The sequence below is a fragment of the Haemorhous mexicanus genome, chromosome 15 (genome assembly GCF_027477595.1).
Source record: "Haemorhous mexicanus isolate bHaeMex1 chromosome 15, bHaeMex1.pri, whole genome shotgun sequence".
In the NCBI taxonomy this organism is placed as follows: domain Eukaryota; kingdom Metazoa; phylum Chordata; class Aves; order Passeriformes; family Fringillidae; genus Haemorhous; species Haemorhous mexicanus.
This window is the reverse complement of record NC_082355.1, coordinates 7,973,979-7,999,659: the sequence shown is the minus strand read 5'-3', so window position 1 is coordinate 7,999,659 and position 25,681 is coordinate 7,973,979. Positions and strand designations below refer to the sequence as shown.

The following is a 25,681-nucleotide window of genomic DNA, read 5'->3' as shown; positions in this document are numbered from 1 at the left end:
CGCCTACCGCGGGAGGGCAGCCAGCAGTGAGAGCAGAATCCCCTGAGTGACAGGCGGCGACATCCAATCAGAGCGCGCCTTGTTGCGGTGTGGCGCAGGCTCCGGCGGTATAAAGCCGGCCACGCGTCGCGGGTGCGGGCCCGAGTACGTGTCTGAGGGGGACGTGGCGGTGGGGCCGGTGCGGAGCAGCCGCGAGGAGCGGGATCGGCTCCAGCACCAGTGCCGGGGTGGTTTTAATTAGACTTCGGTCAGCCCAGGTTTTATCGGGAGCGGATTTTAAAAGTGAGTACGAGCGGGATGGCGGCGGCGAGAAGGGGGAGGGGTGTGAGCGGACCGGATCAGACCGGCCCGGCCGGGGAGGAGCCGCCGCGCTGACCCGCGCTCGTCTCTCGCAGGCGTCTCTCGTCCCTCTGCCTCTGCAGACGGGGCACCATGTCGGAAGCGGAGCAGCAGCTGGCGGCCGGCGCCACCCAGAATGGGCACGAAGCGGCCGAGAGCGCCGGGGAGCAGCAGGCCGAGACCGGCGGGGCCGCTGCGGCGGCGGGAGCGGCAGGAGCAGCGGGAGCGGCGGCGGGAGCCGGCCCAGCGGCGGGAACAGCGGGCACGGCCGCAAGCCAGAATGGGGCCGAGGGCGACCAGATCAACGCCAGCAAGAACGAGGAGGACGCGGGGTAAGCGCGGCCGCCATGTGCGAAGCGCCGGGCCCGGCGCGGCCCTGCGGCGGCAGCGCCCCCGGCCCCACTTGTGCCGGCGGGGAGGGCGGCGGGAGCGGCCCCGCCGAGCTGGGGCCCTGCAGCACCAGCGCTTCCTTTGTTCTGGCGCTGCCTTTTGTTGGCGCCATGTGGCGGCTGGGGGAGGGGCGCTGAGCGGGGCTGTTGCCGTCTCACGCTGTAAAATGGAAGGGGATTTACCTCTCCCGCGTTTTCTTCATCCTTTCCCTCTTTAGCGAAAGGGGCGGATGGAAGGAGTTGCTTTCTGTTGGGGGAGGGGGACTGGCTGAAACTTTGCGGGGATCGCATGGCCCATCGCCGCTGGCGTCGATGGAAATGTGAATGTTTTGTGTAAAGCATGTTAAAAATAATCCTGGCCTTGGAAGGCAGCGTTGATAATCTAAGTATTTTTTAAGGGAAGTTAAGGAAAATCAGCACCATTGAGATAATGCGCGGTGTGTTTAAATCGGTAAGAGCTATTTTGGTGTGCTACTTTGCAGCATTGTCAGAAAATGCCTTAAGTCTTGCAAGGGATTTCTGGAGTAGTCGATGTAGTTTCGCTGTGCTTTGGTGGTGGAATCCTTGTGTATACAAAAGGAACTTCTTTCCTATCGTAGTTGGTCTGTTCATAAACACGCGTAATTGACACGAACATTACCTGGCTATTTCTCAAGCAGTTCTTTGTTATTCAGGCTACCCCGTGTATTTAATTGGAACTCGCTTTGTTACTGCTGAGCTCTGAACCAGAGGGTCAGATCCCTTAGGTTAAACAGAACTCTGAAGCCAGTGTAGTAGATTTTTGACTATAAAGGAACGACTTACACTTGCACAAGCTTCCCACGAGATGTACTCTTTGCAGACACTAGAAGGATTGCGAACCAAGCCTTTTAGCTCGGATTTTTCTTAACTGTTTTGAGTATTTTCTGTTGAAAAAAGGGTGATGGTATTTTCCTTTCATGAACAGGAGGTGACAAGCTTCAGACCCAAATCGGTATGAAATGAAACTTCTTAGAAAAGCACTTATTCAGAGGGATTGACATATGTGAAAAATGTAGTGCTGTCCAGGGCACTGATTTTACAATGATTTGTTATGAGCTAAAATAAGCTTCAGTTTAGCTGCACAAATACACTCAAGAAGGAAAAAAGACTGTGTGTTAAGGGTGCAGTTGTCCAGTATGTGACCTCTGAAGGAAAAGCAAAATACCGGGGTTTTGTCTTAGTTTCAAAGGTTCAAAAGTTTTAAATATTGTGCTATTTAAATTAGGTATCAGTTTTTCCAGTTACAAAGCAAAGCACTGCAAATTACAAAGTGTAACACATAGTGCTGTGGTGAGAGGTGAGTTTAGCATGTGGCAATGTCATAAAGCAGCCAAAGCTGCCTCCAGACAAATTCCTGTCAAACCTCAATCTCTTGATTGTTCTGTAAGTGTGGTCAGCGGTGAACAGGGTGTGTTGTGGAAAGCCTGTCGGTCCGTACAGGTTAGAGCAGCTACAGTCAGCTGTTGGCATGGGAAGGAATCCCCCAAGCCCCTTTCTTTGCCCTAGTATTGAAAGGCTGAATAAAGTTCGTTAGGCCGTTCCTCCAAGGCTCTGCTGTAATGGCTGCATGAAGCACATGCTGTATTTGGACCCGGTGCTTCCTGCTGCACACATCAAGAGTGCACAGCTTGGTCTGCTGAAAAAACTTGATTTTAGGAGATAAAGGGTATGATTTTGTTGAGCTTAAGAAAAAAGGGAAACCCCCCCCATAAGATGTGTGTTGTGTCCCCCCCCCCAGTGCCTCTTGTACATAAACAGATGCCGATTATTGCAAAGTTACACATAAACACAAAACCAATTTTATCTAAGCACAGTGTAATTTCTGAAGTGCTGCTACCTTCCAGTGTCAGTCTAGGTTGCCTCCAAACAAGAGTAATGGCAACTTGAACTGCTTCAGTCTATAGTTAGATAAAAAGGCTTGAATGCTTTTGAAAGCTTAGTTTGTTACCTTGGAAACTACAAAAATAGAAAATGCAGCCATGTTATTAATGTTTTCATTTGAAGTGGAGCATTTTAAAAATGCCTTATTGCCTGCTATCACTGTTTTGTTTGTTAGCTTCACTTCTGTGTTGTGCCTTGAATTTAGTTCCTTGAGCTAGATATCCTCCTTCAGAGGGTATTTGTATGGGAAAGTGGGCAGGGAAGAACTGTATCAGCCCACTTGGAATTATAGACTGAGGATGGAGAGACTCCTGTAGTACTGATGAAGGCAGTAACTAAGCAGGAAGAAGTGCACAACACAGTAGTTGAGGCAGGTCCAAAGTCCCATCTGTTGTATGTGACTGTTACTGGAGGTCACAGATACCTGGACTAAAATTTTTACAGCTGATTAACCAAAACCTAAGACAGCAAATACTTTGCTTTTGATACCTTATTCTTTCTTTGCTGAATGCTTTCAGAGCAGTAGGAATGATCCTGAGTTCTTTGCAAAAACTGAGTTGGCAGTACTTGATAAACAATACTGCTTTCTTGCAAATTATAGAATACTTTTGTTAAGAACAAAAGTTACTGGCAAGAAATATTTCAGGCTATTCTTATTTTTTGTATCTTTGAAACAATGGCAGGGTGCATTGTGGCATTCCCTCAGAAAGAGGGGGGAGAAGCCCACCCTTGTGCGCTCTGTAATATCAGCAGCTTTTGACAAGATGCAGGTGTTGCACTGGGAACAGACTGTCCTGTTCTGACAATGCTGCTGAGGTGTGTACCACTGAGCATCTTACTGCATGGGCTTTTCTCAGTGCTTCCTGAATCTGAATAGCTCTTCTCTCCTTGAAATTTCAGGAAGATGTTTGTTGGTGGCCTCAGTTGGGATACAAGCAAAAAAGACTTGAAAGATTACTTCACCAAATTTGGTGAGGTAACCGACTGTACGATAAAGATGGACCCTAACACGGGAAGATCCAGAGGCTTTGGATTTATTCTCTTCAAAGAACCTGGGAGTGTTGAAAAGGTGAATTTAAGCTAAATATTTTAGGTCTTTTAACTTCTAGGGGAAGCTTTTCAGCTTGAGTTAATCATACCACACTGTCTTTTAGGTTCTGGAACAGAAAGAGCACAGACTAGATGGACGACTAATTGATCCCAAGAAGGCCATGGCAATGAAAAAGGATCCAGTGAAGAAAATATTCGTTGGTGGGCTAAATCCAGAAGCTACAGAAGAGAAAATCAGGGAATACTTTGGAGAGTTTGGAGAGGTGTGTAATGGTATCTTAGTAAACTCTCCAGTTGCTGTTTCTTTCAAAGTAAGCTAACTTCAGATGTACCAAGCCTTCTGTAACATCCAGGAGTTTCCCATCTTGAGAGAAAAGGTGGCACTTTTAGGTCACACTAGGTGCTTCCATTGCTAGTTAGAGACCCTTGTCTTAAAGCATTTTAGCTGATGTTAAAACCAGTTTGAAGAGTTGAAAATGGAAATCTTGGATCTGAAAGGCACTGATAGCATAGAAAGGCTTGCAGCTCTGGTGTTGCATAATATGCATAAAGAGAAAATTTACAGTTTTGCTGTCCCAGTTTCTGTGCATTTAACTGTTCATCTAAAACATGAATCTGAAAATAGTATTTCACATCTTCAGATTGAAGCAATTGAACTGCCAATGGATCCAAAGACCAACAAAAGGAGGGGGTTTGTGTTCATCACTTTCAAGGAAGAGGATCCAGTGAAGAAGGTTTTGGAGAAGAAATTCCATAACGTCAGTGGAAGCAAGGTAGAAACCGACTTGTAACTCTTTGCCCAAGGATTATACCTCTACATCTATAACCTGAAAAGGCTTTTGTAGACCTCTTGTGTCAAAGTACCAAGTTTACAATAAGGGCAGGTTGAAGTTTACCATAGCAGTGTTTTGCCCTAAATTCTGTCACAGAGGCTGCCAAAGCTCTTTGACAATACTTGTGGCTTTCATTGCTGGATTTTAGGGCCTTTTGTACATTAAGTACCTAATTGCATTCATTAAATATATGTGGAGAAATTTGCTTGTGTAGCAGGGTAAGCCATTCTAGCAGGTAGATGCCTGTTTTCAGCACAGAGCACTTGCATCAGTGAAAGCCTTGCAGATGCCTAAGTTTGCAAGCATCTGCTGAAAGTTGCCCTGTCTGCTGGAGGACAGCTTCTGCTTTCTTTTCTTTTGGAGCCCCTTTCTGCAGCCCCCCTGCTACCCAAATCTTGTAATGTGAACCCACTACAAGGACCAAGGGAGTGAATGTACACTTAGGGAAGCTTAGGCTGGGTCAGCTGGTTATGGGACCTACTGTAAGGGTGGTGTGAGGTGCTCTGACCAGCTGACTGCTCCTCTGAGGAAATTGCTAATGGAGGGAGACTCATGGATCAACAAATGTAGAGGGACTGGAGGCAAATGATGTGTACTGGCTCGAGGTGTCCCTGTTCCCTTGCTCTGAGGCCAGTGCTGACCACATAACTTCAGAGTTTATTACACTGGGTCATACTGTCTGACACTGACTTGGATTGCATTTAGTTTAAGACTGGTCTTGACACAGAACAAATTTTGGCAAACCTAATGCAATGGGAAAGTCACCGGTTAGCAATGAAGTTTGTTTTCAGGACAGATGAATGCCTAAATGCCAAGAGAGCTGAGAAATTTGTTTCATATCTATGATTTATTTTTGTGCTATAGCCATAGATAATAAAAAGCAGATTACCTTAAAGGCCCTGTGGTAAAGAACTCCACGCCAGGCTTGCTCAGATGCTGTTCCTTTTCAGCTTTAGTCTTGGACTGTGCACAGATCCAGGAACCTGGTGATTGTCTGACAGCTTGAACAGCAGCCTGGGAACCTATCTTGGAAATGTCAGTTCTGGTTGCTTTTACCTGTTAGTATTTGATAAATGGTGATTTCAGGTGTTGGTGGGGGTGTGGTGCAGTCCATCCACATACACTGTCTAGGGTGTACAGTGGCTGCCAGGAAAACTCCTTTTTTTGTGCATTTCTCAGAATCCTGTTCATTCAGTGCAGGTCAGGTGAAGCAGTCTGCTAGCAACAGCCTTGTCCTGGAGCTTGTGCCAGGTGAGAGGGCAGCCTTGTGGCGCCTGCAGGAGAGGTGACCTCAGCACCTCTTCCATGGTGAAACTGATGGTAGGGAATAGGCAGGATAAAATGCCCTGAGACCAGTGGCCTCTTGGAAAGGCTGACCTTTGCCCAGGTGGCACAATAAATCAGATGGATGTGCATTAGTGCCGCTCACCTGACCAGGAGCACAGCACGTACACCTCCTTTGCCTCCAGAGGAACCTCTGGCTTGTCCAGGTGCTCAGGTGGGGCAGTGCTGCTCTGAGACACTTTACAGACTCTTCCTTGTTTTTTATTTGCAGTGTGAGATTAAGGTAGCACAGCCAAAAGAAGTGTACCAGCAGCAACAGTTCAGTAGTGGTGGAGGAAGAGGTAGCTATGGAGGAAGAGGCAGAGGTGGAAGAGGCGGCGGTAAGTACCACACACACTACTTTAGTATGGACACATTCTAAATAAGTTGTGTGTACTAAAATGGGATTTTGTGGATGGTTTTCCCTTCTATAGCTCAAAGTCAAAATTGGAATCAAGGTTATGGCAATTACTGGAACCAGGGTTATGGGAATCAAGGATACGGCTATCAGCAAGGTTATGGTGGCTATGGAGGCTATGATTATTCAGGATATGGGTATTATGGATATGGACCAGGCTATGATTACAGTAAGTAAAGAGAACTGTATTGGGTATAAGCAAGCATAACTAATTAGCAGTTTAATGCATTTGTTTTCTTGTTCATAGGTCAAGGCAGTGCAAATTATGGGAAGACACCAAGACGTGGTGGTCATCAGAATAACTACAAGCCATATTGATCAAACTTATTCAGGTATGCAGTGGCATGGTCTCTTTTGGAAAATGACTGCATAGGTTTTTGTATACAATGCTGTAGATGGATACTTCAGTTCTGTACCAAATTTAACTTTACAATAAATTTCTATGGCCTGTTAAATGTGCATCTTACTTGGAAGAGCTCCCTGGAAATGTTTTACATGTTTAATACTTACCAATAACTAGTTGTCTAGACAGTGTGGTGTGTAATTTTCAGCATTGCTGAAGATATTAATTAATGATTTTATTAATAGGTTAAACTGAAACTGATTTTGAGGGTCTGCTTAAAGCTGCAGCTCTGCATCTAGGGACTGCCTCTTGGAGTTAACTATGGACTCTGCATTACTCCAGTTGTACAGAATGAGATGCATCTTAGGGAACCAGTGTCACTTTCCACCTTTTTATTTTGTATTGTTTTTGTGTCATACATTTCCTGTAATGGAAGTGTTAATTTTACTGTACTTTTTGGTACCTTTTTGGAATCTAATGTATTGTAAGGTATTTTACATGTGTTCTGATTCACCATGACATGGATATTGAAGCTATCCTAGATTTTGAAATAAAAAAGGCGTAATCTAGTGTCTTGTGCCATTCTTCAGCTCATGTGTTAGTGAAACACCAGTATCCTGTTCCCAAAACTTAGTTCATGGCAATACCTTGATAGATTGAGTTGTGCTTAAATGTTTTTAATCTTAAAACTAGAAGGCTGTGTTGGTAGTGGTGTGCTCACTTGCAGCTTAAGTGGCAGCTAAAACTTGCTGTCACTTCTGTCTGGATGTTGTGGAAGAGAGCTCAGGTGAGAAGCCCCAGCTGTGGTGGGGCTGTGCTGGTGATGTGGTGGCTCTGCTCTAGGCAAGCACAGAGGCTCAGAGTAACTGGAGTGGTGTGTGCTTTGGGCTCTGCTCGGAGGAGCCAGAGCTGTAGGTTTCAGGTAGGGCTTGGGAGTCTGGACAGGACTACAGGAGGGAGCCAAGAGGTGTGCAAGAAGCTGGCTGCACTTACTCCATATTTCACTGTCTGAGACTGTTTTGCAAGTTACTAATAGGCTGTATATAACTGCCTTGAAAGGCAGGTTGGACAGACATTCAATTATCAATGCAAAGTCTGAATTTTTGCAGCCTTTTTGTATAGTAGAAAAGGCTAAAAGAACTTCCACTGCAGTTGTGGGTGGAAAAAACATCTCTTTCTCTAGAGATGAGTGACCAGCTAGAAATACTCTCCTTTTTTGACTTTACTGTTAGTTTACTGCTATTTGACGGCAATAACTGTCATGTGATTTGCCTGTCTTGTTGCAGAATATAAGTAGCAAGTTCTACTGCACAAAATAAACTTCTAATCTTTGTTGCAGTGATCAATTTGATATTAATCTCATTTTAAAGCTAAAATCTGGCAATATGTTTTTCTTGTAACAAATTCTCTTTGAAAAAGTAACACCTGGAAGTGGAATCAAACCAAGTAACTAAGACAAGAAACAAACATATGTAACTAATGACCTTTCCAATTTTTTTAACAAGGGGTGCAGCTATTTCTGCATGGACTATAATCTGCTGCTCCCTGCTGGTTGTCCTTGTAAAGAAAAACTTGCTTGTGAGTTTAGAAGTCTGCAAGACTCTTCTGGTGTTAGGTGGAAGTCTTTTGAATATTGAAAAAAAAAATTAGATTTTAAATCTTATAGTTGACAACTTTACAGCTGGACCATGTAACCTCCAGCCTGACATACTTGCAAATAAAAAACCACTGAAACAAATGAGTACAGTATTTAGAAGTATTACTGTCTCAAGATTTAAAATTTAAATACTTTATTACATACTTTAAATATTTTTTATGTGAAATAAAGGGTAGCAGAATATTTTTCTAGCAAGCACTTGGCCCTCCAGTGGGAAAATTGCATGGTACTAGGACCATTGTACTGCAGTCCTTTTGGCTAGTTGTGTCCTAGCGAGAGTTTGTCAGCTGGTGTTGTTGTGGTTTTTGTAAGTAGGTGCTCAGGTAATGCTTCCTTAACAGGTGATGTGGCCTTAGGCAGGAACTGAGGATACTGGTACTTAAATGCAGAGCTGGCTTTTCCCTTTCTTCTTTGCATGAAAAGTTTGTGATACAAAGAACTGCCTGGTGAAAGTAAAGGCTTGTACACAAGGTTGTTGCTTATGGCTGTAAACTACTCTAAATTTACTAATCCTACTTGGATATTTTTTGAGGACAGACTGTGTTTGTAATAAGTGGTTTGGGAGCCATAGCCCTCAGCTGTCTGTCCTTCATGTGTTTGATGTCAGGAATTTGGAACTGAAGTTTTTGACTTGACCTGGTGGCTTGAGAGTGTTTGTTGAATCTAGTGCTACTTAGGGATCTTGTTCTGACACTGGCTGCTGAAACTCATCAGAGTCCTGGGAAGGACTGGGTGTACTGGCACCTGGAATGGTGTTTCCATAGGTAGCTGAAGACTTGAAAATATCTGAACATCCATTGGTTCATCCTAATTTGAAAAAGTCATAACCTGAAAGTACATAAATTTAGCAAACGTATTTTGTAGTGGCCATTAGAAAAACCCTCCTTTATAATCAGTTTTAAATAAAAGCTAATTCCACACTGCCAGAGTTGAGACAAGCTCTTGTAAAATTTATTTCTCCTAGAGCTTTTACTAAAAACCAAGATAAATGAAAACAGAAAAATCAAAGGTGACTTATCTGGTCTGAGACATGCTAGGATAAAGATTAAATGTGCATTATTATAGTAGAATAATGTTTCTTAGTAGTAGATCTTGAACATTGTTTGAAACCTATGGAAAGAAAATAATGTTATGGGTTTTATTTTGTAAAAGTATCATTAAAAGAAATTACTTCATTGCCTCATTTTCGCTTACATTATATGTAAGTGTCTTACTAGTACTGTACTTAGTAAGAGGCTTTTTGCATTCTTGGTTTCCTGTAGAAAATAAAGGCATTTTTCTTGCTTAGTTTAGATTACAGATAAGTACATTAAGTCATTAGGCCTCTAATTTGCACTGGCACTGTTCAGTAATATTTTTGTTCCTAAGAATAAGTAGTATAAACAGCTGTATGTCTTTCCATTAACTTGCTAAATAAAATATTAACACATTCTCTTGTGCCTGCTATACTAATATACACTGAACTAAAACCATATTTCTCCTTAGCTCAGGGCCATAGCACTGTGAATCTCATGGTCGTTGAGGCCACTAATGATTACACTGCTCACACTGACCATGTTAGGTGCATTCCTGCCCAGCTATCCAGAGCTCTACTAAACATGTGGGTGTCTTTAAGTCAGGGTAGTTTGAAGAAGTACTAAGTGTACAAAGGGTGTTGTTACCAAGGTGTTAACTGTAAGTGTACATGTGCTCATGGGTGTGCAGCAAACTGAGTTGCAGCTAGATGTTCTCTTGGCAACCTACTGAGGGACCTCAACAGATGAAGACATAACAAGGCTCTGAAGACTTAACAAGACCAATCTTACTCTGATTCCCACAAACTTTTGAGTCTAGGGGTAAATGGATCCTGAAGGATGAGATGCTAGCTGTGAACCTGAAATGACACTTAAGGGGAGATCTGCTGAGAAGTGGTTATGCAGCCTGGAGCAGCTTCTGGCTGGAGCCTGAAGGCACTGAGCAGCAAGCAGAAAAGCTCTGTTTGTGGATGTGCAGTCATTTGCATGCTCTAGAGACAGTCACGTCTGGGACAAGTTGGCCATCGCTTACAAGTGATGCACACAGTGTTGCTGGGAGTGTCAGACTGATGGAGGGCAGTTGTGAATGCTGGATGTACACAAGTGGTCCATGCCTGGAGATTCCCAGAAATTCCTGCAAACTTTGAGTAAAAGCATCTCTGAGGAAGCTTCATTCTGACAGTGCTTGTGAAGTTATGTTTAGGAAGTTGGCTTTTAAATAGTACTGGGTGGCTATAGGTAGATACCTGCTCAGGTGGAACAAATAGGTGTTTTCTATTGGTTCAGACTTCTTTTTCCATATCTGGAGAGACAATAAGCAACAACTTTGAAAAGTCATGACTTTGGGACTTTTTTACACTAACTTTCTTAATGCTAAGTGTGTAGAAGTTGTATAAAAAGCTAAGTGGCAAAAGGACATAGATTACAGCTTTCAGGAACATGGGGACATACTTTACAAACTGTGCTTGTTTGGATAGCTAAAACACTTAACCTCATCCAGAGCAAAGCTATTTTAAAAGGCACACGTATCTGCAGAGGAAGTAGTTTTGTTGGAGAACTTCACAGAATAACTGAGGAGGGAAGGCTGTGTGCTTAGCATTTACCATCTTGGCTCCATTTTTGCACTTCTGAAAATCAGGCTCAGTAGCTCAGCATTGTCTTCAAGAAAGTTCAGAAACCACCCACTATTTTTGAGGGTTTTGATAATTTTTTACCTGTTAGTATTTTGTCAATTGTCTCCACAACAAATTTTGCATCTTCCATATTAAAACACATTGGGGGCTTGAATTTCAGCACATTTCTTCCTGGCCCGTCTGTACTCAGTAGAATACATTTTTCTTTAAGTCTGGAAAGAGCAATAAATAAGACATTTACCTCTGCATGTAGCTCAGAAAAACTTACAACACCAGCCTGCAGGATGTCACACAGTGCCTTTCTAGACTGGCTGGTTTTGGTTTTGGCCAGTTGGTTGTGTTTTAGCAACTCCTGTACCTTGTTATTAGATCCTCTGCTTCTGCTGTGGCTGGAGTCCTTTCTGCTTGGTCCTTGACTAAGTCCACTCCAATGAATAAGCCACAACCTCTGTAAAAGAAATAAAACGACTCAGTCTGTCAGAGTCAGTGTCAGAGGAAGAAACTACAAGTGAACTAAAAAAATGAGGTTTTTTTTTTTAGCACCAGACCTTTACTGCATGAGAATTACCTGATGTTTGGCTACTGTTAGAAAAAGGTTTTGCTGTTCTGAAGAAATGTGGTAATTCAGACTTCTGTCTCCTCACACTGGCAGAGCAGGACAGGATGTTAAGTATGTTTTCCCATCTAGCTCATCACTTCTGTACCCTGTGCACTTGAACTTTGAGTTCAAACAGCAGTTTGAACAGTAGCTGTTGGAGCAGTTCAACAGTTTGAGCAGCTAATAAATTGATAAAACAGTAGTGGCCCAGAGTGGCAAAGTATATAAGACTTCTGATCAGCTCAAGTTTGTTTTACTTAATTGTACAGGATGCTCTTTATTTTTGCTGAAAACACAAAATTTTATTAATTTCTCAAAACAACATCTGTTGGATGGACTTAACCAAAGAGAAAGCAGCTAAAAATATAAATAATGCACTGATACCTGACATCACCAATGATGGGATGCTTGAGTTGCTGCTCCTTGAGTGTCTTCATCAAGAATTTGCCTACCTCTGTGGCATGAGCCTGAAGGTGTTCCTTCTCAATTACATCTAACACAGCTAATCCAATGGCACATGAAACAGGGTTCCCACCAAACTGAGCCCAGGAAAGGAACACACAGAGCCATGGAAACAGAAGAAAGATGAAATCATGTCAGTGAAAGTGTAGCCGCTGATACAAAGAGCATATTACTGCTTTTATCAGATGGAGCCAATACATAGAGACACAGACTAGAAACATAGAAATAGTACAGTGACACAGTTCCTCTTCAGTTACTGTGTGGTAAATACTAATAAAAATGCAGCATGAGTATCTAATTTTAATCCTGAGGCTCCTTTACAGAAGTGGGCAGCTGTTCACTTACTGTATTAAAATACTCCACTCCTGTGGCCGCAAATGCTTCTGCGATTTCTTTTGTTGTTGCTACACAAGCAAGTGGGTGCCCATTTCCTATTGGCTTCCCCATAGTGACAATATCAGGTGTAAAATCTTCTCCCTGAAGTTGGAATGCCCAGAAGTGCTTGCCAACCCTGCCAAAGCCAACTTGAATTTCATCAGCAATAAATACACCTCCTGCTTTGTGCACATGCCTGTAACAAAACAGATTTGATTGTCTCTTAAAAGGAAAGAGAAGATAGCATTTACTGTTTAGGAACATGCAGAAAGTGTTACTTTGCAAACTTGGAGGAAACAAACATATACAAGCCTGTATTGCATACTGTGTGTTTATAAGCAGATCTTTGCCATATACAAAGCTGACATTCTAATGTGAAGGCTTGGGTAATTTCCTACCAATGCTTCAGCAGGCAGAGAATTATCTATTTACCAAATATGTTAAGTTAAAAAAGATAATGAATGACCACTTACTCTGCAACCTTCTGAAAATATCCTGCTGGGGGAATGATTTGACCACCAACACTTGGTAGAGATTCAACAAAAAATGCAGCAATCTAAAACACAGCATATAATATTTAAACATATTACAGAAAGTTGTGGAGCAAGCTCTTTGTCCTTAGATGGTTTTTGTCTATTAATGGGATCTTTTTCACAAGTCCATACCACTTAGTTTAGTAACTAATTGTACTTAATGTCAGGCACATTCATTTCTAAGACAAGACAAACAGTTAAGGAAATGATGTCTTACCTTTCTGCCTCTCTTATGTGCATGCTCAATAATATTTTTTACTTCATCAGCATAGGCTGTTACTGGATCTTCATGGTCTTCTCTATAAAGTCCTCTGTATGTGTCTGGAACAGGAGCCTATGCAAAGGAATAATATCCTACATTCAGTATATCATAAAAACAACTTCATTCAATTTACAAGTAATTGATAGGTATAGGCTGAAGTACATACCACATGGACCCATTCCTTTTGTCCTTCTAGATTTCTGAATTTATATGGGCTTATGTCAATCAAAGATGTCAGATGTCCATGGTAAGCACTTAAAAAACAATTGGCAGAACTAAACAGTAATTTCCTCAGTATCAAGAATTCTTTAATATTAGCATTCCAATAGTAAAAAGTAGCCAGCTGCTATCACCTGGTAGGAAATTCAGTAACTTAAGCTGAGAACAGCTCTACAATTTCTTTTCTATCAATAAGCTTAGTACTACTTGGATTTTTTTTTTTTTTTTCCAATCTAAAGGATGCAGAGGGACAGGATTTAGCACTGGTTTGCCTGCACCAGTGACTGGAATCACAGCAGGGAACACCTGAGCAGTATCACAAGATTGCAGAATGGGAAGGACCTATTTCTGAATGTCCTCCAGCAATGGAGTTTCCAGTGACTGTAGGCATCCTGTTCTAATATTTGATTCCCTTCATGGCAAAAGACTTTTTTTCCTATGTCTCATCAAAATTCCTCAGGTTTGAACTTAACATCTGAGTTATTTTTTCCTGTCACCATACATCTTCACGCCTGGCTCCCTTTTTTTTTTTTTTTGCTCCTTCCCATGAGACAGTTGTAGTTGCAGTGAGATCTATCTGGCTGTCCCTTGCAGCTGAACAAACCCAGCCCCTCTCACTGCTGTGGCTCCTTTCCCATCGTGGCAGGCCACTGATGGCCTCCTTCCAGTGTGTCAACAGCTGTCAAGTACTGGAGAGCCCAACCACAGCTCTCAGGGCTGGGCTGGCAAGTACTCAACAGAGGGAAAAATTACCTCAGCTTTCTGGTTACAGTCTTTCTACTACAGGAGGATTTCAGAAATGCTCTGACCATGGGCCAAAACTGAGCCTTGTACCTCCAAATTGCCGATGTACTCACTGGTCTACAACGATCACGTCCTCGTGTTTTGTGTACTGCCGCGCCAGTCGCAGGGCAAGGTCGTTGGCTTCAGACCTACCATGGAAAAATTCAGTAATTGTTTCATTGTGGATATCTTGAGTTTTGAAATCTAACCTCCCTTGCACTGCTCTTTGTGTCTGCAGAGAACAGACAAAACTTGATGCATGTTATGCACAAATTCCTTAGTAATCAGCACTCACTAGGTAGGACTGTTCACAAGAACACAATCCGTCTGAAAAAGCCAGAGTACAGGAACTACTTTCTGAGAAACAATTTGGCTTTTTTTTTTTTCTTTCAGATGAAGTTTGCTTAAGAATATGTACACCTCCCCCCCCCCAGAAGCAATGCATTGATACATTTAATTTTGAGAATAACTGTCAAGTCAGAAGACAAATCAGACAAGAAACTAATAAAGCAAATATTTACATTACTGTTTTGAGGTCCAAGGTCTTACAAATAGAATAAAACCCTTCTTAAATAAAGCACAAGTTTTGTTCCCAGGTCAAGAGCTTGCAGAACCAGACCCATGTTTTTGTCAGTATCTAGTCATCCACACCAGAAATTGGTTGTTGATAAGAAAGTGTGTACTTGTCTGTATATACCTAGTAAATCCCCTGGATCAATTCTAATGTACCCAACTTACCCAGAATTCAAAAAATAGAAGATGCATAATTTCTCAGGTAGTGTTTTTGAAAGTCTTTCTGCATAATCAACCAAGTTGTCATGAAGGTAACGAGAATTTGTATTTAACAATTGATTCTGTTCATGGGCTGCCTTTACTATATCAGGGTGACAGTGCCCAACTGCAAGAGAATGTGGAGAGTGATTTGAGAGTTCTTCATATTACCCATGGTGTTTATGCACATGCCAGCTTAACACTTACATTTCTCTAATAGTACAGAGATCTTATCAGTAGGGCCTTATAATGGTATATTTTGTAAAAATATTTTTGTGCTCCTCAGAAGGTTTGAAGTTGCATCCCACTGTATTTAAGGTTTGTAGTTAATACTGGAAATTGATATGCTAAAACAAATAGTGTCTGATTTGATGCTTGGATTTAGGCATTGACACAGTTCAGGAGTTTTGGAAGGAGCAGGTAAGCTTTACTATCAAAGAATTACTAGCCCTGGTAGGGGTTAGATTAGAGAGATTTCAAATCCTGTAAGAAAGCAGCAGTCACTTAAATATACACAACTAAGGCACCACATTGAGCAGTGGTTCTGTGACTGTACACTTAACAGTAACTTTTACAAAACCCATAAAATGTCACTTATTCATTTTACAGTGAGGTGCTTTACTTCAGTTTCCACGGAAAAAAATCTGTATGCTTTAGACACATTTCTCGGAAGACAGGACAGGAAGCAAGTCTGGAAAGCACATTCACACACCCAAATTCAAGAACACTGTAATTCCCCAAACTACACGCTCAAGAAAGTTTCCTTCCACTTTTCCAATGAAACATCCCAGCACAGGGCAAGTGCAGTAGAAGTACTGATTGTTCTTTGTTCTGCTTAAAAAACCACAGCTTCAGATAACATCCAGCGCCATGACTTTAGCTTACCATGAGCCACGTTGTTTATGCAGTCAAGGTACTGTCTCCCATTCTCATCATACATATACTGGCCTTTTGCCTTCGTGATCTTCACTGGATCATTAGGAAAAAACAGCTTGCAAGAAGAGCTATGACAAGCATCAGCAAAATATCTTAGTGAGTTTAGTTTATCCTACTGGTAAAAGGCATTTCTCCTGTTTGTTGGCACAGTCATCCGGGTTTTGGCCCCTAAACCAAAGGCCTTGCACTCAAATTTCTTAGATTACCAGGAAAAAAGCCCATTCCACACCTGAAAATCCTACTCTAGGGTCCAGCCAAAGCAGTAGGACTCGCCTCTACAGCTTCATCCTGACTTAAGTGCAATTCCTTACTGTCTGTGCTGTCTGCCCTTTTTGTTCTTTTGTGTCTCTTACTTTGTGCTATGTTCTTTTTATTATTCTCATTACGTTCTTGCTAGTCCTGCCAACATCCTGATTTTCCAGTTTGTTGCAGGTGATTGTTACAGCTTCACTAACCATAGCTAGAACACCGAGTGATTTTATAAGTCTGGGCTTACTTAAGTGCATTTGTTTCACTTTTTAAATGAATTGCCAAACAAGTAAAATGGAAATACATTTGCCTAAGTGGCAAAGAGATTTGAGGCTGAAGGGCAATGCCAAACTTCCATACTTCATTTAGGAAAAGATGGCTTATACAGAAATAATTTGACAATAAATACAAAGCCATTGTCAAATGGATGACAAAGGACAATGGTGACATAAGAAAGTGCTTCATTATCCCTCCCAGTAGGTATCTCGATACTTTCTCTGTGAGCTGGCAAAACAGTTGGGGGTTTTTGTAAGCTTCTCCTAACTGTTCAAAACATGCTAAGAAAGTGCTTGCAGAGGCAGGGTCTCTGTTGCCAGTGGCAAATCAGAAAAAGATTTGATACCCAGTGTAGCATTTTTCAGGTGCATGTAACTAGCATAATTCTAATTTTAGCATTTACTTTCAGCCCAACTCTTGTATTTATGCAGCACATAAAAGTAGCTAAGGATTTGAATATATATGATACGAAAATATTCCCTCAGTTAAATAAGAGTTGTGTTGCCATACTTGATGATGGTCTATAGAGTTAAGACTTTGTTTAGGCTGGTTGAAACATCACCGGTAATGGAAAGTTTAGAACTGAGTCTAGTCCCTCATCTGTCAAAGAGAGCAGACGTTTGTTGTTAATTTCATCACGGTTTTGGTACAATTAGTTTCCTGAAAGACAGGCTATAACAGTGGCTGACCTGGCCCAGCACGGCTTCAGCTCCAGCCGTGCCTCCGCCGAGCTCAAAGAAAACGCTTTCTAAGCAGTTTAGACTCTAAACAGGCGCTCTCGGTATCATACGGGTTTTACAGTGCAGTTTCGTAATCCCCCTCCTGAAGAAAGGCTAATTCCTCTTAATTACAGCAGCGCACCGGGCTGTGCGGGCGCGGCGCTCCGGCGCTGCCGCTGCTTCCAGCCCGGGCGCGATGGCGCTGCCGCCGGGCGGGGCCCGCGGCTCGGCCCCGCTCCCCGCCACGTCCGGCGGCAGCGCCCGCCCGGCCCCGGCCCCGGCCTCGCGCCCGCAGCACTCACCCGACGAGCTGCCGCCGCAGGGCCAGAGTCTGCTGCCGGGAGCGCGGCTGTGCCGCCCGCATGGCCGCCGAGCCGCCCGCGGGCCGGCAGCGAGCGAGGGGAAGGAAGGAAGGGAGGGAGGGAGGAGAGGAGCGGCCGCCTCCCGCGGGGGCCGGGCCGGAGGGGAGGGGAGGGGCGGCAGCGGCAGCGGCGCAGGGACGCGGGCACTGCCCGGCCGGAGCGCCCGGCGCAGCCCCGGCGGCTCCCGGAGCACGGAGCGGGTCCTGCGTGCGCCGGCAGCGGGGCAGGAGCTCACCAGGGACCCGGCGGGGCGGGGCAGCGCTTCCCTCCCAGGCAGGAGTGGGACAGATGGGGACAAGCTGATCCTTAAACTGCACACCCCAGGGCTTTACACTGCTCGGGTTCATCCAGCCCCACACCCCACCCACCTCGGAGGGAGGAACGGGCTTTCAGGATCATTAGTACTGCTAAAGCACTCTTTGTTTGAAATACAAGTTGAAGAAGTTTCTTTTATAGTTGAAAATAATTAAGCGGGTAGCGGGTAGAACTGAAATAATTCTTCCACATCCGTGTTAAAGCAGAAGTAAACCCAGCCTCTTACATGTTGTAGCCCTGTGGTTGGCGGCAGATAGGTAGACACCTGACTGACTCCTTCAGAGCCAATCCTAAACAAAGCAGGCAATAGTTAGGATTAAAGGAGGAAATGCTGTCAATCAGATTACAATGATCTTTCTTCCATTCCTGTTTGACTGGGATTACCTAAAGAAAAATAGGATAAAGAACCAGAAAGGAGGTTCTGTGATGGATTGAGTTCTGCTACTGCAAGAGTATCCCATAGCCAAGTTCATCAACTTTTCCAGCTTGATTCTAGAAGATGACGCATTTTTTTTCCTTCCAAATACATGTTCACATTCTTTTGGTTCAAACTGACAAATAGCTTTTAAAAACTCTAGAAAAACAGAACTGATAATTTTAAAACTACACTTGGCAGACTTTGCTCACTAGATACAGCCACCAATAATTATCTCTAGCAGCAATTACTTGATGAACACAGGAGCAGTTTAAATTTTGTACAATATGGAGAATGCAAAACCAAATTGCTATGTACTTAAAGTTAGATTGAACTTAGTCTAAGTCCATTGTTTCATAAGGGTCAGGTTTTAAGTAATAAAAGACAGTGGAGAAAAAAGTTAATAATGGCTGTTAATCTTTATTTGAACTCTTGTCTGGTTAAGATATTTACTAGCTATTTATAATAACAACCTGAACATTTACAATTTGGAAAGTTTACTCTTGGTTACAAATGCAGAGTTCATTATACATATTCACACAATTGTAAAAGTAATCTGTACAGAGACCATTTTTTAAAATCTATCTTTGCTTTTATTAAAAACAAGCACAAGAAAAAAAGTTTTTTAGGTCTCAAGGTAATGTATTGTCCATTACAGCTTTACTAGAAATACATGATGCAGTACTAATTAATACCATTTTAACATGTTAAAACAATGGATAAGAAATACTGTTATTAATGCCTTCATTTTTAAAGTAGTTGTTCCCCAAAGAAGAGTAAATAGAATACTTTTCGTGGCACATACATGATCAAAAGTCACAAAAAGTTTGCACATGGAGATGTTAAGTACATTTTCTGTAATTTTAATATCTATATATTTCTTTTCAAAGGTCATATACAGAGATTTAGCCAGTTTTGTATAAAATACCATGTAAATACATTCAAAACTCATTTTTGGCAGGCTGCAAACACACAAACAGCCCTTTCTCCTCTGAACAGCCTCCCTGGAGTGATGCAACCACTCATGTAAATAAGGGACACCTGCCTAATGTGGTAGAGGATTAAGCTCTATTGACATAATTTCAAAACAAATATGGACAGATAAGGCACATGTTGGATTATTTTTCTAAACTGTATACAGATTTGAGATACCAACAGGTACAGTTTCTCAAATGCTTGTGTACACACCAGTTTTGTATCATTTCTGTGTCCAGAATCATGGAATGCAGCAAAGCAGGGAACTTTCAGTTTTGACTGTGGTATTTGTGCAGAACATTCTTCATATTCAGTATTTTTGATTGTTTTTAAGATAGCAGAAAAAGAAACCCAAGCTGAAACTCAAAAAGCTGTTGTGAAATTGTTTATAAAACTACAATCTGTGAAACAAACCAGCAAACACAACAGGCTCCAGCTCTCATTTGCATTGATGGCAGCTTAGGACCTTTCCTGTTAAATTTACAAGTTCAGTGGATATCATGGGTGCTTTTGCTTTGCAAAACCAGACTGTAATTTTTTAATGTAATTGCAGAAATACAAGTTTGATAAGCACTCACCTACACTTAATAAATTCCTATCAAATGAACTTTTTAAATACAGTGTTTAACATGATAATAAAAAACAGCAGATGGGATCAGTGTCATTTACAGATGCTTGGGTCACCTCCTTTTAAAGTTTTTGTTCACTAATATCTAAGTTATGTAAGTAACCACACAAGTGAGCTGACACAGAAGTGAGCTAATTGTTCCATGAAACCACACTTAAAGGCAACTTCTAGCAGAACTTAACAAAACTGGAATTAATTGTTTGTCCTAAATAATAGGAAAACCACAAATATTACTAATGTATTTCTTACTCCACTCTCTTGTCAATAATTCAACTTCTTATGCATGGAAAACTTGTGCTTCCCAGCCTTGCTGTGGTTTCCCCCAGGCTCTCTACAGTAGTATACAATAATATCATCTATTAAGTCCTTCCTCCATTCATATCTAAGTGACAGATTTTCAGCACTGACTTTAGCTGCAGGTTACACAACAGTCACACATCCCTTGTCTTGTGCCATCTAATGGGACACCAGCAGATGGCAAATTTGCAGTAGTTCACCTGGCGATGTGAAAGTACTAAAACAAATTTTTAGCTTACTAATCTAAATTATCACAAGGGAAAATAAAGTTCAGGAAATGTTTTTTTTACTCACTGGTTTGCTTCAGTCTGTAATAGATTCCCCCAGGTGGAGCTCTGGAGTATTTCAAACTGAGCTAATTATGGTCAGGTCCAGTGCAGTGCCAGGGACATGGTTAAAAGGCAGTGACTGCAGTAAGTGACACTGAGACTGGACTAACTGGAGTGACCAGTTTCTCTCTGTCCCTTCCTTTTTTTTTAAAAAAAACAAAACAGCCCACTATTGCAAAGGGTCTAGAAATGTGCTTACATAAATGCTGTCCTGTAAAGTTGCCAGGTTCAGTGTGTGCCACAGGGATTGCCTTGGCAAGTTAGAGTGTCAGAGGCCTTTAGAATTTATCCATATGTGTAACTTCTCACTTGAAAATCTCCTGGTTAAACCTCTTCAAGGCTGGCTGTGCTGCTCAGCATGCAGCCTGTCCTGAACAGGAAAAAAGCAGGAATTTCAAATTCAACAAAGCAATACTGAGGTTCTTTCCACCTCTGGACACTCCTTCTTCTGCTAGACCACATTGGAACCAAGCTCACTGATCTGAATTCAGCCACATACCTGCACTATTTGTCCAGGATGAGTGGTTTGGGGACATTTAAATTTTTATATCTTAATCATTTTTAGTTATTCATATTTTACATATCTTAGAGAGAAATCTGTTGCCTACGAAGAAAATAATTCAGAGCTTCCATGCTCAGAATTTTAAAAATAGAAATGTGTCAGGAAACCTACAACAGGTGTGTAATGCTGTAAATTATCTGGGCAACAGAGAATTTACAGATATGTGTCCCAACAGATATCTGGGACTGAAAAAACGTGAGAATACAGTTGTATTTCCCAAGAAAGAAATACTAGATTTGGAAAAAAAAAAATTTCTAACCATGCACTCCTGGTTTTACAAGTATCTATTCAAACTGTAGAGTTACACAAAAGTCAGGTGTGCTGTAAATTAAGAGACACTGTCACAGCACAAAATGTGCATAAAATTTACTTGTATTTAAAAAAAAAGTTTCCTCTAGAGGGCAGCATTGAACCAGCATTCACCTCTATAATGCCCATATTGCATTGACAGGCCAGGGGAGTTATTTACCATTATGAGAAAGCTGGAAACCTTATGGCATCTTAATAGTTTAATTAATTTTTATTACTTATTTTAATCAGTTGTGCATTGCAATGTGTGAGTTCTTGCATTCTTGCCCAAGACCTGCTGTATTTGGCTGAGTGCAAAACAGAAACTTAACCCAGAGTAGTGGTTACTATAACAATCTTAAAACCACAGGTATCATTTCCATGGATTACTTTGCATCGTTGCATGGGATGTCTTAAACTGCTGAAACCTCCCACATGTTTTGCTGGTTTGCTTAAGGATTTAAAATGCTGAATTTATGAAATTACAGAAGACAAAAGCTCATCTAAATATTTTATGTATTGGTTTCCTAAAAAAAACACATCAAAAAGTCACTTACCATTAAAATAAACATTCTTATTTTTAAATACACAGGAGAAAAATCCATACAGAAATAAATTCATCACCATTATATATACAGGAAGTGTCAGGAGCAGTGCATACAGGAGAGGTGACTCTCCATGGGAATAAAACAAAGCATGTGGCAATGTCTTGATTATGATGTTTTTAAACTAAAATATTGATGAATTGACACTTGGGAACAGTTCCAGTTTGGGGTCAGATGAGGATTTCTCTGCCACCTGTTTTGCAATCCGAAAAAAATTCACTGGCCAAGCCATGACTGATCTTCAAAACTCTTAATTAATCACATTTGTCCCCATGAGAACAGGCCAAATTACTGGGTTCATGCTCTGGCAAGGTTCCTGTCAAGCTGTGCAGTTACACACATGGGGTTTTTTTGCCTTATTCCCTTCTTCCCCAAATCCATCCTCCCCAGAGGCTTTAGGGAGTGCTCCCATACTCAGCTGGGTGCAGCATCAGCACTCCTGGAGCACCAGCACTGACACAGCCACAGCTAGCAGCAGCTCCAGCCTCAGTCACGGAGTGCACTTGCTGTGTGACACAGCAAGGCAACCCTGCCTGCAGAGCTTTGGGGCTGAAAAACCTTTTAGGGGTCTTAAGAGACCCCTAAAAGGTTTTTCTTGTGGTTTTTTTTTTTTTTTCTTGTGCCCTTATGGTTCAGTTTGGGAACTCTGCTTCCAAAACCCAATGGGCTACAGTGGTGTTAAGAGAGAGGACATTGGTGGTGACTGGAAAGATGGTCACTAGCTACAGTTTGACATGGAAGAAACCGTACAGAAAACTGTGTGTCCTCTGCTCCTGGGCAGCAGCAGACATGGCAGCCCTAACCTCATGGAAAGCACCATGCAGTTGAATTAGAGGCAGCAATTTTGTTTTGTTGACTAGAAAACAAAAATATATCTGTCTGAGTTTCAGGTTCCCCCAATATAAGTAACTTCAGTGTTACCCAGAATGTCTATTAATGAATCTATGAAGTTACACCAAATATTTTAGGAATCAAGAAAAATCAGTGGCTCAGTCTCAGCCTGACCCACATTTCATAAGCATTAGCAGCTTCTCTGTCAATCATATTCATTGCTGCTGACATATAGTGGTAACATTCAGCTGCTTTTTGGAATTGCTGTAAAGCAGTCTCAGATTCTTTCAAACCAGAGGGGAAAACAAAAGAAGAGAGATTTCCTGGGGGAAAAACTCCCTAAGCTTTGTGAAAGGCTGAGATCATGACTGAGTTTTGAGCAAGGCTGCCAGTACTATCTAGAAGTAAAATTTGTCTTTGTGAGCTATTCACAAAGTATTCAGAAAGACCCACATAAACATTTTCATATGGAAGGAAAAAATAATCAAAGGATCTGGCATGAATTTGCAGAGCAAAGCACATCTTTTCAACTCTCTGCAGTAAGATCATGACTGCTCTGTATTTAACAACTGCTCTTCTAAATATGTTTGTGTGTAAAGTACATGGAAGTATAAACAAATTTCCTCTTAGACTCTGTGTAATCAGTACAAAACCCAACAGTTTCTCTAATAAAGTCTGTTGATTTGAATGATATGATTGAGAATCACAGAATGGCTGGGCTTGGAACAGTCTTTAAAGGTGATGGAGGTCCAGCTCTGTGCCATGGGCAGGGAACCAGGGACACTGTTCAGCATCTAAAGGCCAAATGCACCAATCTCAGCTGGGGACAAGGCAGGACTTCAGGTGCCAGTGAGAGCCCTGCTGGGGGCTCCACTCCCTCCTCTCCATGGGGCTCTGCTCCTTTGGTGATGAGGGGTTGGTAGAGTGGATGTACCACTCCCAAGGAGTGGGGACAGATCCAGGAGACCTACTGGTTCCTCAGATGAGTTCCTCATAGCCAAAGTGGCAGCAGTGTGCAGCAGGATCCCTGCCTGCCAGCATTCCTGTGGGAGTGGCAGCAGCAGGAGTCCAGAGGAGCCTCTGCACCTGAGCAGTGAGTCCAGTGTCCTGAACATTCCTGAGTGGCTGCACGTGCAGAGATGATCTTTGTACAAGCAGAACCAAGGGCCTTTGCCTGGGAATTTCCAAAGACTATCACAAAAAGGTTTGGGAGCTGAGCTGCAGTACTGGTGGGGATGGATACAACTGTGCTAGAGTGGCAATTCCAGCCTTCCTCCACTACAAACAAATTGCTTGGGTGCTGTGGCAGCAGAGGCTTTGTGCTGGGAGGGGGATGGTGGCCTTGCAGAGTGGTGAGAGGGTAAAGCACTATTCTGGTATTCTGTATCAATGTTTTGCAGGCCTGGCAGTGGTCACAGTTGATGCCTACAACAAGCACTGGATATTCCACAAGTTGAAGACGGAATACTGACTTGTTTACCTGAAGATAGTAGGACTTCGGGGTATTTCCTCAGAGAAAATATAAATTTTAATATAATTTCATAAGCTTTGGAGGTTAGCTTGTCTTGTAGCTTCAGTGATATCAAACTTCTTCAAGTAGGAGCTAGATAGAAAGCTGTTTAGTTTTTGCCAGCGTATGTAAAACAAGACTTTTCTATCTGCATTGTAGATTGTTTGTGGACACTTCCAGATTCTTGTGCTTTCTGCAGTCATTCTGGGGACTGAACTCTCATTGATATTGAAAGAAGTTCCATGAACACGACACGTGCAGGAATTTGAGTGTAGAAGCCCACAGTGTGGTTTGGAATAGTGAACTGCTTTTAGTTTGGAGATGACTGGGGGAGATGGGAAGAGCAACTGTACATTAAAGGAACAATTACAGATCTTCCTGGTGACATCAATGAGAGATTTGCCTTCAACCTTTCACAGAAAAATTTTTAGCTTTAATTTGGGATATTAAAGGGGTTTTTTAAAAGCACTAAAGGCCAGTGGAAGCTTGTTAGCTGCTCCTTATGCCTTTAAAAACCCCTACACCAAAAGTGATAGCCGAGAACATGAAATGGAAGTAAATAAAATGCATTTTCATTGCTGTTTTGAGTTACATAATTGTTGTTTCTTGATTTGTTAGTTGGTCTGAATTTAACATGGATTTAATCTGTATGGTGACCAAGGAAACGGTGAGTAACTGCTAGAGATGCCAAGTACAGCCACAAAGCCAGTGGTGTGTAGGTGTAGCCCCTGAGCAGCCAACCAGGTACAAATGCACTGCCCACAGCCCTGAGGCTGTGTCACCTCTCCTGAGCTTGGTGGCCATTCCAGCATTGACCAGCACAGAGCACAGGCTCACCCTGACTCCTGGGATAAACTCCAGGACACCCACAGCCAGCTGAGAACTGTCACCGGGCATCACCCTACCTGTGTGGAGCACAAAGCACATTCCCACTGTTCACAATATTGGACCAGGACCTCCAGCACTAGGTCAGCTTGGACAGGGCAGGGTGCACCTGGAAAGTCCCATCCCTCTCTCAAGCCCACTCTGGCCGTAGCTGCAGTGAGAGTGGCAATGAAGCAAGAATCCTAACAGAGGTTTTGGGTCTGCTCAGTGCACCAAAACTGCCTCCCTTCTGTATTGTCTAAGATCAAGGCCACAAAGAACCATAAAACCGTGTTTGAAATTACAGTCAGTTCCCAATTTCACCTAAAACTCCCACTCAGAGCCCAGCAACTTGTATTGAGCAAAGTATTCCCTCCAGCCATGATCTGTTAAATGAAAAGGGCATAAGGGTCATAGCAATTATATCACTGATCTGGTTAGGATTAACCAGCTTTACCAATAAAAATCCACAGCTTACTGTTTTCAGTTTGTGTGGTTTCAGCTTCTACCCATTGGATGAGTATTTGTATATCTTTCTCTGTGCAGTTTAAAAACTTGTTAATACAAAGTATCTCCTCCCTGTAAAGGAATCTGGTTGCTTCTTGATCTTCATTGT

General features: G+C 42.3%; 2 protein-coding genes across 10 annotated transcripts; one reads left to right on the top strand and one right to left on the bottom strand.

Annotated features, from left to right (window-relative positions):
- Positions 1-121: 121 nt before the first annotated feature.
- Positions 122-24,797, top strand: HNRNPAB (heterogeneous nuclear ribonucleoprotein A/B). 6 transcript variants are annotated; one of them, XM_059860245.1, is made up of 9 exons: positions 122-282; positions 396-671; positions 3,531-3,699; positions 3,785-3,943; positions 4,322-4,453; positions 6,069-6,177; positions 6,271-6,423; positions 6,502-6,586; positions 24,092-24,797. In XM_059860245.1, exons 2-8 carry the CDS (start codon positions 433-435, stop codon positions 6,570-6,572), a joined length of 1,032 nt encoding a protein of 343 aa, XP_059716228.1. In that variant the 5' UTR covers positions 122-282; positions 396-432; the 3' UTR covers positions 6,573-6,586; positions 24,092-24,797. The 6 variants fall into 6 exon arrangements, with proteins under 6 accessions (XP_059716228.1, XP_059716230.1, XP_059716229.1 ...); XM_059860247.1 differs by lacking the exon at positions 24,092-24,797 and adding an exon at positions 14,527-14,734; XM_059860246.1 differs by lacking the exon at positions 24,092-24,797 and adding an exon at positions 6,843-7,167.
- PHYKPL (5-phosphohydroxy-L-lysine phospho-lyase) lies at positions 8,371-17,518 on the bottom strand. 4 transcript variants are annotated; one of them, XM_059860243.1, is made up of 13 exons: positions 17,387-17,518; positions 15,790-15,873; positions 14,872-15,031; positions 14,208-14,282; positions 13,298-13,406; positions 13,087-13,203; positions 12,810-12,892; positions 12,307-12,532; positions 11,884-12,038; positions 11,260-11,349; positions 10,983-11,113; positions 10,515-10,570; positions 8,371-10,409 (listed from the first exon to the last, which is right to left on the bottom strand). In XM_059860243.1, exons 2-12 carry the CDS (start codon positions 15,842-15,844, stop codon positions 10,551-10,553), a joined length of 1,221 nt encoding a protein of 406 aa, XP_059716226.1. In that variant the 5' UTR covers positions 15,845-15,873; positions 17,387-17,518; the 3' UTR covers positions 8,371-10,409; positions 10,515-10,550. The 4 variants fall into 4 exon arrangements, with proteins under 4 accessions (XP_059716226.1, XP_059716224.1, XP_059716225.1 ...); XM_059860241.1 differs by having other exon boundaries at positions 15,790-15,908; positions 17,387-17,512; XM_059860242.1 differs by having other exon boundaries at positions 13,298-13,385; positions 15,790-15,908; positions 17,387-17,413.
- Positions 24,798-25,681: the final 884 nt, after the last annotated feature.